Genomic DNA, 16,324 nt, shown 5'->3' on the forward strand with positions numbered 1-16,324 from the left:
CTTTACATAGCATTTACTTATAGCAGGTACAATACTTAATCTAGAGATGATTCCAAGTATATAGGAGGATGTGTGCAGGTTGTATGTGAATACTCTATACCATTTTATACAACGGACTTAATTGCAGATTTTGGTATCCTCAGGGATCCTGGAACCAGTCCCCCACGGATTCCGAGGGAGAGCTGTATACGGAGGTAGCAACTACCAGAAAGTTACCACATTTAGGGCTGAGACCACAAAGGAGAAAAATTGGAAGGAGATTTTAAAGTTTAGAAACTTGGTGGAGGGATCCTGCGGAACTGAAACTCAGCCTTTTGAGAAGGGAGTCTGCTCAGCTGGTGCTGGTGTCTCTGCGGGGCTGCCATGAGGCTGGTTTGGCAGCTGCTGGGAAAATGCGACTGGATGCAATTGCCATTGTGAGAAACTGCTGCAGGGTGGAGAGCAGTTGCTGGGTTCCACTACCAGAAACAGGAAGCAGACAGGAAAGGGCATGTCCCTTGTCCCTCTTCCTGTCCCACCATCTCCCTCTGCTGCCCCGATTGGCAGAGCCGAACAGGGAGCAAGTGGCTGAGCAGAAATGTGGCCACAGAGTCCCAGCCTCAGCACCGGGGAGTCAAGAAGAGAAGTGTGGGGTGAGCGCTGGCTCCTGATGGCTTAGCAGACAGCATTCATGTTCGGGGGCGGGGACTCAGGTACAGGGGTGCAAGCGTGAACAGGGTGGCCGATTCCTCAGCCGGGGTTAGGAAGAAACTGAGGGAGTCGGCTCAGTTTATTGACTTTGGAGTAGAAGAGGAAGTGCCAGAGCCAGGGAACCAAGCAGCCTGTCTACCTTCCAAGGCACAACGCTCACGCCTGCTTGTAAAATATAGTCCGCGAATGTGTTGCGTGCTTACCAAACAAAAGGGCAGCTTCTCTCCTACAGAATGGGGAGGGGTCCTAGCAAAGGGCCCGACCAAAGCAAGGCAGAGATGGGAGAGGGGCCTAGATCTCCCTCCCTTGTGGGGAAGCAGTAGAAGTAGCAGTATATGAAACACGGTTAGTTTAGTGCCAGGCACCTAGTAGGCCTTCAGTACATGGGGCCATTGTTGTTCAGTGGAAGGAAAGGTACAAAGAGATGGGGGACTGAAGAACTGCCTGTACTGTTTCGGGCCCAGAGTCTGGACGTAGAAGACTTGAGTCCATACTGGTGGCTTTGAGCGAGATACTTGCCTCTCTGAACCTGAAGTTTCCTTACAGATGACATGGAAATGGTAATGCTTGCGGGAACTAAATGTCTTTGTAGTAGACCGATAACCTATGGTAGCTACTTTGTTCTACTATAAATTATGAAAGTAACAAGAAGCTTGCTTATTTATTTTGAGTGTTGCTAATACTAAATAGCAGAGTCTGGAGTGATCATTTATTCTGCTACTTCATTGTGCAGATGAAGAAACTGAGGCACAGAAAAAGGTCAGCAGTTCTGTGGAGGTCAAGAGCTTGGGCTCTGGGGTCACTGAGTCCTGGGTCCAATTCCTTGCTGTCCCTTCGCACTTTACTGACCAAGTGCTTTTCAATAAGCTAGTCTCTCCCAGCTTCCCAGTGTGGCAAGTACTGCAGAGATGAATCCATTGCCTGACCCCCCAGGAAGTGCTGGGTAAACAGCCCTGGAACAGTTCCATTGTGCTTGTTGAACAGAGAGCCCCCGAGGTGAGGGTGGCTTGGTCATGACAGTGACTGTCCCGCAGAACAGACCTCTCAGGTGCGCCTGGGCTCCGCTGCATGATAGGATGGGAACATTTGAGGTTTCAGATGTGGTGCTACCAATTATTTGCCTTGTGATACCGAACGTCACTCAATTTCTTTTCCCCATAACGTTAATGATACTTGATCTTAGGCCTATTTCCTGGGGTTTTCTGGAAGCTGAATAATGCAGGGAGTGTCTGTGGAACCCTAGAGCCCAAGAGAAGCTCATAAACAAACACTCTGAGATGACTAGCAGTATACACACCGCGCCACAGCAGTACTAAACTGAGGGTTCTGGGACCAGAGGCTGGAGTCCTGCTTTCGGAACTCAGATTGTTCTTATTACAGTCAATGCTTAATTTTTATGTGCTAACTGGAAGAATTTTAGCATGAATAAAAGGAGCCAACTGGTGTCGATCATTCATCACTCCCCAAGTTGAGGAAGGCTTAAGAGACTAAGTCGAATTCTCTCTCACCTGATCTCTTTCTTCAAAACTATAAAGCTACCTGGGAGTTCCCGTTGTGGTGCAGTGGTTAACGAATCCGACTAGGAACCATGAGGTTGCGGGTTCAATCCCTGGCCTTGCTCAGTGGGTTAACGATCCGGCGTTGCCCTGAGCTGTGGTGTAGGTCGCAGACGCGACTTGGATCCCGAGTTGCTGTGGCTGTGGTGTAGGCTGGTGGCTACAGCTCCGATTCGACCTCTAGCCTGGGAACCTCCATATGCCGCGGGATCGGCCCAAGAAATGGCAAAAAGACAAAAAAAAAACAAACAAAAAAAAACTATAAAGCTACCTGGAGTTCCCACTGTGACTCAGTGAGTTAAGGATCTGGCATTGTCTCTGATGGCTCGATTTTGATCCCCGACCCAGTGCAGTGAGTTAAGGATCTGGTGTGGCCGCAGCTGTGGTGTAGGTTGCAATTGTGTTCAGATTCCATCCCTGGCCCGGGAACTTCCATATGCTGCGAGTGCAGCTGAAAAAGAAAGAAAGAAACAAGCAAAAACCGATGAAGCTACAGGATGGTTCAAAGGCTCCCAGCCCCAGAAGAGAGTCCGTGTGCCTGAAGAATCCACAAACAAGACAACACTTGGCAGTGTCATTGCCGTTTATTTAACAAGTGTTTTACACAGGGCATTGGGCAGAACTCTTCACCTTCTCATTTCGTCCTCATAGTAACTCTCTGAAGGAGTGAGGTGTGTTCACTTATCTGTCTTTTATCATGTGAGTCACAGGTGCCGAAGGAGGAGTGAGTCATAATGCTCAGTACGTTGTACGTTGTCCTCATTGGTCTGCGTAAGACCCTTTCTTATGATAGTTGGTTCATTAGCTTATTCCCTTTTATCCATATACTCTGTGCTCATTCATTCACCCCCCCCATAAATAACCAATCTATTATTTTTAATTTCTTTTCCTTTCTAAATGTTTTTGGCCACACCTGCAGTATGCGGAAGTTCCCAGGCCATGAATTAAACCCACGCCACAGCTGTAACCAGAGCCACAGCAGTGACAGTGCTGGATCCTTAACCCACTGAACCACGAGGGAACTCCTTCCTTTCTGTCTAGTCTTATGAAATGTATATCATGGTTCCAAGTCGGTATGTATTTTAAATTTATGTAAAATGGTAGCGTTATATTTCATTCTAATTTTTCCGTAACTGTTCTAACTGAAGCACTAGATTTTTAAGACCCACCCGTGTTACTATAGATTGCTTCCACTTGTGGCGTAACACTCCCTAGTGTGCACCCCCTGCAGTTACAGCTTCTTCCTAGTGGTGGACAGCCAAGGTGCATCGGTGTCAAACTCCCTACTGTGGCAAATAAAGAGACAGTGTATCCCCATATGTCTCCCTTATGGACTGTATGAGAATTGCTTTGGGGTATCTGTGAAGAATGGAATTGCTGCTTCGTAGGGCAGACACAATCCTATGCCTAAGTAGCGCCAGAGGAAGCTACTGTTAGCATCCCTATTTTTCAGATGAGGAAGCGGAGGCTTTCAGCGATTTAATAACTTCCCCTAAATCGCATAGACATTAATCAGCAGTGCTGGAATTCAAATTCAGACTCTGAAAATTTGACTCTTCCAGATCCTTAACCTCCTGTGCCACCAGAGAATTCCTAAGAATTCTATTCTTAATGGCTATATCATGACTATTCTCTGAGTATTTGAGTCTTGAGGACATTTTATAAAAACATAAAAGTAAATTTCATTGTCTGTAGTTTTTCTGTTCTTAGTACCTAAGAATCCAGTTGGGCTGTTTTTTTTATGAAGCACCTACCTCCCCTCTACCCCCACGCCCCCCATAGCAACCTAGTAACTGTTTTTCTTTTTTTTTCATATCCTGTGGGTTCTGCAGCGCTAAAAGCCGCATTGGTCATCCAGAACTGGTACCGAGGTTACAGCGCTCGGCTGAAGGCCAGACAACGCTATGCCCTCACCATCTTCCAGTCCATCGAATATGCTGATGAACAAGGCCAATTGCAGGTCTGTTTTGAAAGCTCGTCTCTTCTTCTTTTTTTTTTTTTTTTTTTTTTTGCTTTGTGGTGTATGAAATCTATAGCAATGCCAGATCTGATCTGCACCTGCCACCTACACCACAGCTCACGGCAATGCCGGATCCTTAACACACTGAGCAGGGCCAGGGATCGAACCTGCATCCTCATGGTTCCTAGTCAGGTTTGTTATTGCTGAGCTATGACAAGAACTCCTGAAAGCTTGTCTCTTCTTTTGGTAAAAGGCTTCTCTCTGCCCCTTGTTAATGTAAGAATGAAAGTTTGGGTCCATTTTAAGCTGAGGAACTTTGGTGAAAGGCTTTTATAGAGCTACGGTGACATTATTTTGGAACTAGCTATTTAGAAAGTATGATTTAGGAAGAGGGTGGTGTTTTTCAGTTCTGAAGTTTATGTTTTTAATGGGGCTGCAAGGCACTCAGTGGGTTAAGGATCCGGTGTTGTCACTGCTGTGGCTTGGGCTGCAGCTGTGGCGCGGGTTTGATCCCTGGCTGGAGAACTTCTGCATGCTGTGGGTACAGCCAAAAAAAAAAAAAAAGGAGTGCAGATATCTAGTTAACTAATACGAAATGGATATGATTTTATTCTATTTCTCATTATGTGCCCTAATAGGAAGTGAAGTTGTTGTCTTATGAAGGAAAAAATACTCTTTAAGGAGTTAAATAAATTGAAGAATTTCCTGGGAAGAAACACATGAAAATTCTAGATGAAAATATAGATGGGTGAGGAAGGACTTTTTCAGGCTTGCAAAAGCATAAGTAAATCCAGTTTTAATGCTTATTGATAGAAAAAATTTACTTTTAACAATAAAAAAAATCTTAGATTTGCAGTATAATTGTCAATGGAAAAAAAATCAACTTGTTGAACAGTATGAAGAATTTTATCCCATACACGTGAAAGAAATGAAACGTACACTGAAAGTCTAGAAAAAAATACAAAACAAAGTATTTATTATGTTTGTTTTGTTTTGTTTTGTTTGCTTTTTGGGGTCACGCCTGAGGCACATGGAAGTTCCCAGGCTAGGGGTCGAATCGGAGGTACAGCTGTCAGCCTACATCACAGCCACAGCAACGCAGGATCTGAGCCGAGTCTGTGACCTACACCACAGCTCACGGCAACACCAGATCCTTAACCCACTGAGTAAGGCCAGGGATCAAACTCTCATCCTCACGGATCCTGGTTGGGTTCGTTAACTGCTGAGCCGTGAAGGGAACTCCCCTGTTGTGGTTGTTTCTGGGGACGGTGGGAGTATTGGTGCGTGAAAGTGGGTTGGAGGGGACTTCTCATTTTCATTCTGTATGGTTTGTAGTTTTCAACAATCACATATTTATCTATAAATTTATTTATCACATAATAATCTTTTAAAAATAATTAAGAAGATTTCCAAATGTAATAAATTTCTGGATTTATTCTTGGTTGCTATAAAAATTGTACAGTGTGATTCAGTCGGGTATTCCCTTAGGAGTCCGCAGTGTTGACTGTCCTTTTAAGCCCTGTTGAATATAATGATGGCGATGAAGGGAGGGAGAGCTCTCAATTTGATCGGCCTTATATATAAACCTTTTGGTATGTTTGTATATAAACATTCCTTCTTTAATACTGAGTTTATAGGAAAATAACAATTTTGTTGAGATACGTTTCATCCATTTAAAGTGGAAAATTCAATGGCCTTTACTCTATTCACAGAGTTGTGTTGTCTTCACCACAATAAGTTTTAGAACATTTTTACCTCCTGCCCCCCCAAAAAACCCTCTGTACTCATCAGCAGTCACTCCCCATTCCCACCACCTGCCCAGCTCCTTGTAACTACTAACCTGTTTTCCGTCTTTATGAGTTTGCCTTTTCTGGCTGTTTCGTATAATTGGAGTCACACAGTATGTGATCCTTTGTGTCTGGCTTCTTTGACTTAGCATCATGTCTTCAAGGTTCATCAGTGTCGTGGCATGTATCAGTGCTTCATTCTTTGTTGCTGAATATTATTCCATTGTAGAGATGTTGCCCATTTTGTTTATGTATTCCTCAGTGGCTAGATCATTTGGATTTTTCCCCCTTTTTGGCTGTTATGAATAATGCTGCTGTGAATATTTGTGTGCAGTTTTTTTTCTGTGGACGCAAGTCTTCAGTTCTCTCGAGTATTTACCTAGGAATGGCATTGCTGGGTCATCTGGTAACTCTGTGTGTCACTTTTTGAGTATTGCTAAACTATTTTCCAAAGCAGCTATGCCATTTTACATTCCCACTAGCAGTGTATCAGGGCTTCAGTTTGGCCACACTTTTGCCAGCACTTGTTATTATTTGCCTTTTTGATGATAGCTGTCCTACTGTGTGCGAAGTGGTGTCGTACTGTGATTTCTCTTCACTCAATCGACAGATCCATCAACAGCATTAACATCATACTTTTGATATTTGTATGGAAAGTCTTCCTTCCCTCCACTTCTGGAGCTACTCCCAGATTAATAAGGTTCCTTAGCGTTCATTCTTCATGGGAGGCAGGACTTGGAGAAGTTACTTATGCGGTAGACATGCTGGTCTTTGCAGAGCATTGGTAGGCAGAGAAGCAGTATCAAGGGGACGGTTGGTATGCTGGTAGCTTTCCATCTTTCCCTTCCTCCCTTTCCTTCATTTCCCAAATATATTTGACCTTGAAGAATATCCGGAGTTCCTGTCGTGGCTCAGTGGAAATAAATCTGAACTAGTATCCATGAGGACGCAGGTTCAGTCTCTGGCCTTGCTCAGTGGGTTAAGGATCTGGCATTGCCCCGAGCTGTGGTGTAGGTTGCAGATGCGGTTTGGATCTGGCATTGCTGTGCCATGGCGTGGGACAGTGGCTACAGTTCCGATTCGAACTCTAGCCTGGGAACCTCCATATGCCACAGGTGCCACCCTAAAAAGACAAAAAAGAACATCACTTATTCTCCCCACCAAAAGGAGTAGAAGAGATCATAGCGAAAAAAACGAGTAGCTGTCTGAAGTTGGTTTCCTAGAAGCAGAGTCTAAGATGGGGCTTCTGGTGTAACTAACTTCCTGAGAGAGTATTCTAGGAAAAACCTGTAAGGGGGCAAGGAAAGCAAGATAGGACAGGGGAAGAAGCTAGGCCAAAATATATTTTCTGGAGAAGTCTGCCCTCGGCCTGATCCCACTGGGATCTCAGAAGTATGGAATGAGTCCCAGTTTGTCCCGTCTAGTGGCAGGGGAGAGAGGGGTGGGCTCTGATATCCTTACTTCAGTTGGTCTCTTTCTGTTGGCAGCTCCCCAGGAGGGGGGATATCTGATATTCTAAGCCACTCTGGGGAGGTGCTGCCCACCTGCCAAGGGCAGTCCTGGGGGGGAGGAGGGCAGGTAGAAGCGGGACCCATTAGCATCTGTGGCAGCTGGGAAATGAGAACCTCAGAAGAGGAAAGGGACCTTGCATGGGACACCAACAGTGTTTGCCACAGTGGCTGTTTGGGGTTCATTAATTGATCAATGTGTTTTTATTTTGTCCAGCTATCCAACTTCTTCTCCTTCATGTTGGAAAACTACACACATGTACATGAGAAAGATCGAGGTAAGTAAAAAGTTTGAAAAGCAGTTCTTAAATGTTGAATTGTCTCATCAAGGAATATAAACTCCAAAGATGGGAGAACACTAAAAAATTCAAAAGACCCCCATCTGTCTTGTCTCTGTGGCACCAAACAACTGGTGAAATCAGTTCAACTGGCTTTTTTCCTCTGATTGGTGTCAGCTGAATTGACTGTTTAATTTTTCTAGTTTCACAAAACTGAATTAGATTTCATTCTGCATTAGTTTGTTGAATGCCTTCTCTGAACCACAATCTGCTGATGTACAATAGTAGCTTAGTAGAGAGGATCTTATTTTTTATCCATGGAATTTTGCTGCTGAGAGATGAAAATATCTTGACTATTTCGTGAAACTGAGCTGAGGGGAAATGGATTAAACACAGTTGGTCGCATATGTCTCTGTTTTCTGCATAGCTGCCTCTGTCTGTCTGTCTATCATTTATGTAGTCATTCTGAAATGACTAAATAAATCATTTCAGATATGGACAATATAGGTGTGGTTCAAAGTTATTTTAAAAGTATGCTTATTAAAACATAAAATTATAGTTTATTCACAAGTCATGTATTTCTCTTGCAGATTAAGATCTGCCTCTTGTTAACGTCAAGGCAGACCCTTGACTTAAAAACTCATTTTTCTTTTATTTGGGCCTCACATTTTTTGCTCTAGGTAAAAATGTGTATGGCATCTAAGAGTATCTTTTAATCTAGTGAGCATCCTTCAAAGTGACAAAAGAGTAGTGTTTTAATGGTATGCTTTGAGCTAAGTGCATATGTATGAAACTAATTAAAACATTTAATAATCTGTAGAAGCTTTCTGAATGGTGGAATAACCAGACCTCAGGAGCGGGGAGTGGGTGGAAGTGGGTATTTTGCCATTTTTTTCCTTTTAGATAATTACAATTTGAAGACGGTTGTTTGTGCTTCATGTTCTTTGGCAAAAGTATTTCTGAGAGGAAATATAATAATGATGAAATGAAACAGCATTCTTTCTGCTAATGACCTAATATTTTATTCTGGGCTATGCATCAGAATCACTTATGGAGATTCACAGCCACAGATGGCTGGGTTCCATATTTACTCAGGCTCTGTATTTTTAAAAATCTGCATTAAAATTTTCTGCAAGTGATTTAAAGGTGTATATATATATATATATATATATATATATATATTTTTTTTTTTTTTTTTTTTTTTTTTTTTTTTTGCCTTTTTATGGTCGTACCCACGGCCTATGAAGGTTCCCAGGCTAGGGGTCCAATTGGAGCTACAGCTGCCGGCCTACATCACAGCCACAGCCACGCAGGATCCTTAACCTACTGAGCAAGCCCAGGGATCAAACCCGTGTCATCATGGATCCTAGTCAGGTTCATTAACCACTGAGTCACGACGGGAACTCTGATTTAAAAGTATTTTTAAAATTTTATCAAAGAAGGGGACAGTGGCTTAATCTTCTTATGTTAACTTTTCCAGAAGAAAAGTACACAAACGATAAGTATATGACTTAATAAATTTTCTCAGAGTAAACAGTCTCATAACCTTCACCCAAAACAAGAAATAAAAAACACTATCAGGGCCACAGAAGCCCCCTTCCTGTCCCTCTCCAGTCACTACCCAATCCCCACACCCCCATCACTACTTTCCTGACTCCTTACCTTCTAGGTTCGTTTTGCTCGTTTTTGAACTTCTCTGTATAAATGGAAGCATAGAGTTTTAGGTCTTGTTTCTTTTACTCAACATTGTATTTGTGAAAGTCATTCATTTGGTCATTCTTACTGCTGAATAATATTCCATTTTATGGATATACTAAAGTCTATCCATTCTCTTGTTTATGGACATTTCAGTTATGTAATTTAAATGATACTGCTCTATACATTCTTGTACCTGTCCTTTTTAGTGAACATATATATTCTTTGGTTTTATATATATTAATTTTCAAATATCTATTACTGTATAACAAACCACCCGAAAATTTAGTGCTTAGAAACAACAGCCATTTTATTGCCTGTGATTCTGTGGGTCAGGCATTTGAACTAAGCTCAGGGGGGATGGCTTATCTTTGTTGGATGTTGTGTCAGTTGGACTCACTTAGCCCGCTAGGCTGGAGGGGAGGTCCAGATGGTTTTACTCCTGTGTTTGGGACTGTGGCATTGGCCATGAACTTGGACACCTCAGTTCTTATTATGCAACATCTCTGTCCAACAGGATATTCTAGACTTCTTTACATGGCAGCTGGATCCCAAGAGGGCAAAGACAGAAGCCACAAGGCCTCTTTAGCCCTCTGCTCTAGGACTCAGACAAAATCAGTTCTGCCATATTCTTTGGGTCTAAGCAGCTCACAAGGCTAGCTGCAGATTCAAAGGGGCTGTGAAAGATCAGTCTCTTGCAGGGAGCAGTAGCAGTATTATTTTATAAAGGGATGTGAACATGAGGAGGTATTATTCATTGTGGGCTGTTATTGTGAAGATACACCACAACCCAGGAAAGGAAGTTTGGGGTTAGAGGGAGTGCATATATATATATTCAGCTTTATTAGATATTGCTAAACAGTTTTACTAAATTGTTGTACTAAGTTATCCTGCCAACAGAGTGAGTGTGCTGGTTGTTCCCAATCCCCTCTGATACTCAGAATTGTCAGTCCTTTTCATGTTAGCCATTTTGGTGAGTACACGGTGATACCACATTTCTGCTGTAATTTCCATTTCCCTGGTGAGAAATTGCTCAACTGTTGGAATGTTTAGCAGTTATGTGGTCATCCCATTTGGCAAAGTACCTCTTTGGGTCTTTAGTCCATATATGTATTTTTTTTGTTTGTTTGTTTTGTTTTTTTTTTGTCTTTTGTCTCTTTGGGCCGCACCCATGGCATACAGAGGTTCCCAGGCTAGGGGTCGAATGGGAGCTGTAGCCGCCGGCCTACACCACAGCCACAGCAATGCCAGATCTGAGCTGTCTGCGACCTATACCACAGCCCATGGCAATGCCAGATCCCTAACCCACTGAGCGTGGCCAGGGATCGAACCCTCAACCTCATGGTTCCTAGTTGGATTTGTTTCCACTGCGCCATGACAGGAACTCCTTTAGTCCATTTTTCTACTGGGTTATCTGCCTTTTTCTTAGCAGTTTGCAAGAGTTCTCTAAGTATTCTAAATATGGGAATGTGAATCCATGTTAGATAAATTTTTTGCAAATATATGCTCCTAATCTTTGCCTTTTATCCATCTCCGTAGTCTTTAATCTTTAAATAGCCATTTGTTTGTTTGTTTGTTTGTTTATTTATTTAGCTTTGTTATGGCTGCACCCACAGCATATGGAAGTTCCCAAGCTAGGGGTCGAATTGGACCTGCAGCTGCCAGCCTATACCACAGCCACAGCAATGCAGGATCCAAGCCTACACCACAGCTATTGGCAATGCCGAATCCTTAACCCACTGAGCGAGGCTGGGGATCGAACCTTTGTCTTCAAGGATACTAGTCAGGTTCATAACCCACTGGGCCACATCGGGAGCTTCTAAATAGACATTTTTGATTTTAATATAGTACAGTTTTTTCTTTTATGGTTAGTACATTTTGTATCCTGCTTAAGAAATCTCTGTGTGTGTGTGTGTGTGTGTGTGTGTGTGTGTGTATGTATGCATGCTCATCTGTGCAAAAATAAAAACAGGAGAAACCTGCAGGATAAATGAGAAACTAATGGCTTTTTTTTTTTTTTTTTTTTTTTTTTGCCTTTTCTTGGGCCGCTTCCCATGGCATATGGAGGTTCCCAGGCTAGGGGTCTAATCGGAGCTGTAGCCACCAGCCTACGCCAGAGCCACAGCAACGCAGGATCCGAGCCGCGTCTGCGATCAACACCACAGCTCATGGCAACGCTGGATCCTTAACCCACTGAGCAAGGGCAGGGACCGAACCCGCAACCTCATGGTTCCTAGTCGGATTCGTTAACCACTGAGCCACGACAGGAACTTCGGCATTGTTTACTTACAGAGAATGGAGATATGGGTGGGAGAAGAACAGAAAGAATAGGAGACCAGTGGCCTAGTGGTTAAGGATCCAGCATTGTCACTCCTGTGGCCCAGGTCACTGCTGTGACATGGGTTCTATTCCTGGCCTGGGAACTTCCACATGCCATGGGTGTGGCCAAACAAATTAAAAAAAAAAATCTCAAAGATCATTAAGAAAAACAAATGAAAGATTGGAGAATAGGGATTGGGTAGGAGGGATGATCGGAGAGTGGCCCTTCTATGAGAATACCTTTTTGTAGTTCTGACTCCTAGAGCCATGATAATGTGTCTCATCCCTAAGAAAAATAATTAAATGCAGGAAGACAGAGAATGTGATTTCAAAATAGGATACACACTGTGACAAATGAACTTAACTGTATTACAAATGAATAACAGTCACCTGAAGGAGGTGGAGAAGAAACAAACTAACCTAAGCGACATTGGAAAATAGGGTTTTCACCACAAAATACCTTGATGGAGTTTTCATTTTTATTTATCCTGTGTGGGGTTTGCTAAGCTTCTGTTAAATCTAAGTAGGTATTTTTTGTCAGGTTTAGGTCATTTTCATCCGTTAATTATATACAATATCTTTCTTTTCAAGCCTAAATATCTTTGTGAATCATTTTACGTTTAAACTTTTTTTTTTGTTTATTTGTTTTTTGCTTTTTTTAGAGCCGCACGGAAGGCATATGGAAGTTCCAAGGCTAGGGGTCGAATCAGAGCTGCAGCCGCTGGCCTACATCACAGCCACAGCAATGCAGGATCTGAGCCACATCTGCAACCGACACCACAGCTCACAGCAACGCTGGATCCTTAACCCACTAAGCGAGGCCAGGGATCGAACCCACAACCTCATGGACACCAGCCAGATTCGTTTCTGCTGTGCCATGATGGGAACATCCTACTTTTCAACCTTTAAATGTGGATTACTATTCTTGTTTTTCTATATTTTTTTAATGATTTGACTTTTAGATTTTTAGCATTTCATACATTTTGAATTTTTATAGTAAACTGAAAAATTTTCGTGCATAGTGGTTGAGAACGATTTCACAATAATTTCACAAATGACATGTCACAGTTTCATTTCCCAAAGAAAATGTCCAAGTAGTTAACTAACTTTTCCCACAGCATTTATTTCATTGTGTATGGTTTTATCCTGATGGGTAGTGCCTCCTTCATGATATATTTTTAAAAAATGTGAGATGGGGTGTGTTTCTGGGCTATATATTCTATTATACATCTCTCTGTTATAGAGTCCTAGAATCATACTGATTTAGTTATTATATGTATCAGAAAAAGGGATTTATGGGTTATTGCTTTTGTTGATTTCACTTTAAAATTTTTTCAGCTTATTTAAAATGTAATTAACATATAACATTATCTAAGTTTAAGGTGTACAACAAAATGATTTCATATGTGTATTTATTGCAAAATGACCACCCCAAAAAGGTTAGTTAACACATGTATCCGTTCACAGTTAAAATTTTGGGTGTGTGTGGTGAGAGCTTTTAAAATGTACTCTCTTAGCAACTTTCAAATATGCCATAGGGTACTCTTGGCCAGAGTCACTGTGCTGTACATTCCTGTCGGTTGCTTTCTGATGGCTCTTTTCAGTGGGAAGGCTCCAGACAACCTCTGCCTAGGTCTATGTGGCAGAAGGGCTGTGACCCCTAAGCAGGTTGTATTTAGGGACCAGAAGGCCACTTAACGTTTCCAGATACTGGAGCACAGATGGTTTTAACTCTGAGGCCCAGGGTATGTTGAGACCTTCTGGGGATTCTGAAGGTAAAAGGTGACCTGGAAGCAGTTCCTCTGTGTGTCCTGCCACTTGCTCACAGCCAGTTCATATGACAACCACACAGCCGTTCCCCAGTCGGCTTTTTCACATCAGCCTCCTTCCGCAGGTGGAGAACCAGAGGTGCTGTACAGAGCAGCAGGTTTAAACAGAGACTGGTGGAAGTGGGGAGTGGCATGGAGTGTGTGGAAGTGTTATTTTGACTTAGTTCTTTCTGCTTCCCAGATCAATCAGAATGTCCTTTTAAGCCATGTATTTTATATTTTTTTGTTGCTGTGGTGCATAGGATGTTTTCTCCACTGTATCTACCTAATGATTATTGGAAGTATTTAGTAAAGCTTTTGGTTTATGTCTTTTTATTTTGTATCGTGCTACTATTAAACAATGACATTAATGAAATAATGATAATTATTACTGGGAGTTCCCGTTGTGGCGCAGTGGAAATAAATCCGACTAGGAACCATGGGGTTGTGGGTTTGATCCCTGGCCTCGCTCAATGGGTTGAGGATCTGGCGTTGCTGTGAGCTGTGGTGTAGGTTGCAGATGTGGCTCAGAGCCCGCATTGCTGTGGCTGTGGTGTAGGCCAGCGGCTACAGCTCTGATTCGACCCCTAGCTTGGGAACCTCCATGTGCCATGGGTGAGGCCCTAAAAAGCAAAAAAAAAAAAAAAAAAAAAAAAAGATTATTATTATTGTTACTGCTGATATTTATTACATGTCATGTGCCATGTTTTTAAGAGTTTTAAATGTATCATTTCACGTAGTTTCCATGACAAACCAGTAGAATTAGTATTATTATCATTCCCCTTTTGTGGATGCGGATACTGAGGCTTGTAAGGTAATCTCCCAAGGTTACTGGTCTTATCAGTGGTGAAGCTGTGATTCCAACTAGTGGATTAGCCTCTGTAGTATTTTAATTCTCTTATCAATTCTGGAAGTTTTTCAGTTGGTTTTCTTGAGAGTAGATATTTAATCACACTGGTCACAAGTTACTTTATATCTTTCTATCTAATAGCTATCTTATTTTGGCTTCATGTTTTATTATATTTGGTGAAGATAACAGGACAGTGTTAAAATGACACAGTGAAAGCGGGCATCCTTGTTTCGTTAATGGTATATTGGGAAAACCATTATTGTTAATTTAAATTTTAGAAAAGTATATTAAGGAGATAGTCTTACATTCCTGTTTTTTAAACAAATCAAGAACAGGCGTTGAATTTCATGAAGTGTAATTTTGGCACTTAACTGAATTTATTGTATGGCCACTCATGGTTTTAGTCCAGATTCATAGTTAAGAAATGAAGTAACTACAAACACGGTTCAATTGGTGCTTTTCTTTTTCCAGCAATATCTGGAACTTGTTGTCAAAGTGGCATGTGGGTGGTAGAAGCAGAAATTGTTTTTTTTGTTTTTGTTTTTGTTTTTTTTTTAAATTATGGGCTTTAGATTTTTTTCCCTGTTCAGATTTTGAGTCAGTACTGGCTAAAAGAAAAGATAGTGTGTAGGGGGTGTTTTGAGGTGTTTTCTTTAGAACAACTTGTAAAGGTATAGTTCTGCTGTAATTTGAGATTTTATTATATTTAATTACTTTAGGTTCATGCTGACAGAATTGTAGACCAAATAGGTAAGGATTAATTCTAATTACATGTTGCACAAATATTCTTATATTACTGGCATTCATTAAATTATTAGTAGTAGTCATAATAGTTACAGCCTCCAAGGACAGTACCTGCATTTGAAATATTAAAGCTTTTGATTATTTTTATATATGACCTGCATTAGCTACCCACATTAGGAAGAGAATCTATCTTATTCTTTTTCATGTGGCTAAGGACCAGCACTAAGATTATGATTTGGTGTTTATTGGTATTTCATATTGAGTAGTTTTGAGAAGAATTAATTTAGGGAAATGGCACTTTTTCATATATTTATCACTGAACTTATAAGAAATGGGGATCCATCAGATGTCTGGAAGTAAGGGTCAGACTGGGCCTTTTACTTTTTAAAAAGAAGAAGAGGAGTTTCCCCTCATGGCTCAGTGGTTAACACACCTGACTGGCATCCATGAGGACACAGGTTCGATCCCTGGCCTCGCTCAGTGGGTTAAGGATCTGGCGTTGCCATGAGCTGTGGTGTAGGTTTGTAGATGTGGCTCGGATCCCGTGTTGCTATGGCTGTGGTGTGCAGGCTGGCAGCTACAGCTCTGGGTAGATCCCTAGCCTGGGAACCTCCATGGGATGCGGGTTCGGCCCTGAAAAGAGAGAAAGACCAAAAAAATAAAGAAAGAAAAAGAATATTTTTATTATGGTCTTAAGCAACAAGACTGAGTTTTAATAACGAGAACTGATGGAGTTGACTTGATGTGTGGTCAGCTGATGCGGAAGGGAGAGCTGACGGAACATTAGTGAATGCAGTGATCAGGAAAAGCACCTCCGTTCTTGTTTAGCCCTCACCAGTTGAGATTACTGGGTAAGTTGGTTATCAGGTGATACAGTGCAACTGTTGGGCTTGTTTTTAGTTCCATTTGTTGGTTTGTTGTTGTTGTCATTTTCCCAAGAGGAGCCTGATTTTTCAGTGTGTAGAGTTAGGAAGAGGAAAGGTTTTTTTTGAAGCAAGATGCATGTCTAGGAATGACTACCAGGGAGAAATGATCATTATGATAGTTAAGGCTATTTCGACTTTACTGCCTGTGAAATGAACCCAAGATGAAATTTACCAAGATGGTCTACACTTCTAGTTTTCAAACA

General features: G+C 41.9%; 1 protein-coding gene across 12 annotated transcripts in view; it reads left to right on the plus strand.

Moving 5' to 3' along the window:
* Positions 1-16,324, plus strand: part of PPEF1 (protein phosphatase with EF-hand domain 1) — a 139,317-nt gene that overhangs the window by 59,414 nt on the left and 63,579 nt on the right. For 10 of the 12 annotated variants that reach the window (XM_021080644.2, XM_021080646.2, XM_085008658.1 and 7 more), the window contains 2 exons: positions 4,079-4,206; positions 7,719-7,779. In XM_021080644.2, the coding sequence (XP_020936303.1) occupies positions 4,079-4,206; positions 7,719-7,779 (189 nt within the window). Of the gene's footprint in view, positions 1-507; positions 693-1,154; positions 1,251-4,078; positions 4,207-7,718; positions 7,780-16,324 lie in introns of those variants that run through there. The other 2 variants (XM_085008665.1, XM_013985974.3) reach the window with 2 other exon arrangements.

This window comes from Sus scrofa, chromosome X (genome assembly GCF_054392235.1).
Source record: "Sus scrofa isolate SSC_HxYL_T2T_F1_AM1 chromosome X, Sscrofa_HxYL_maternal_Yorkshire_Landrace_v2.0, whole genome shotgun sequence".
Lineage (NCBI taxonomy): Eukaryota > Metazoa > Chordata > Mammalia > Artiodactyla > Suidae > Sus > Sus scrofa.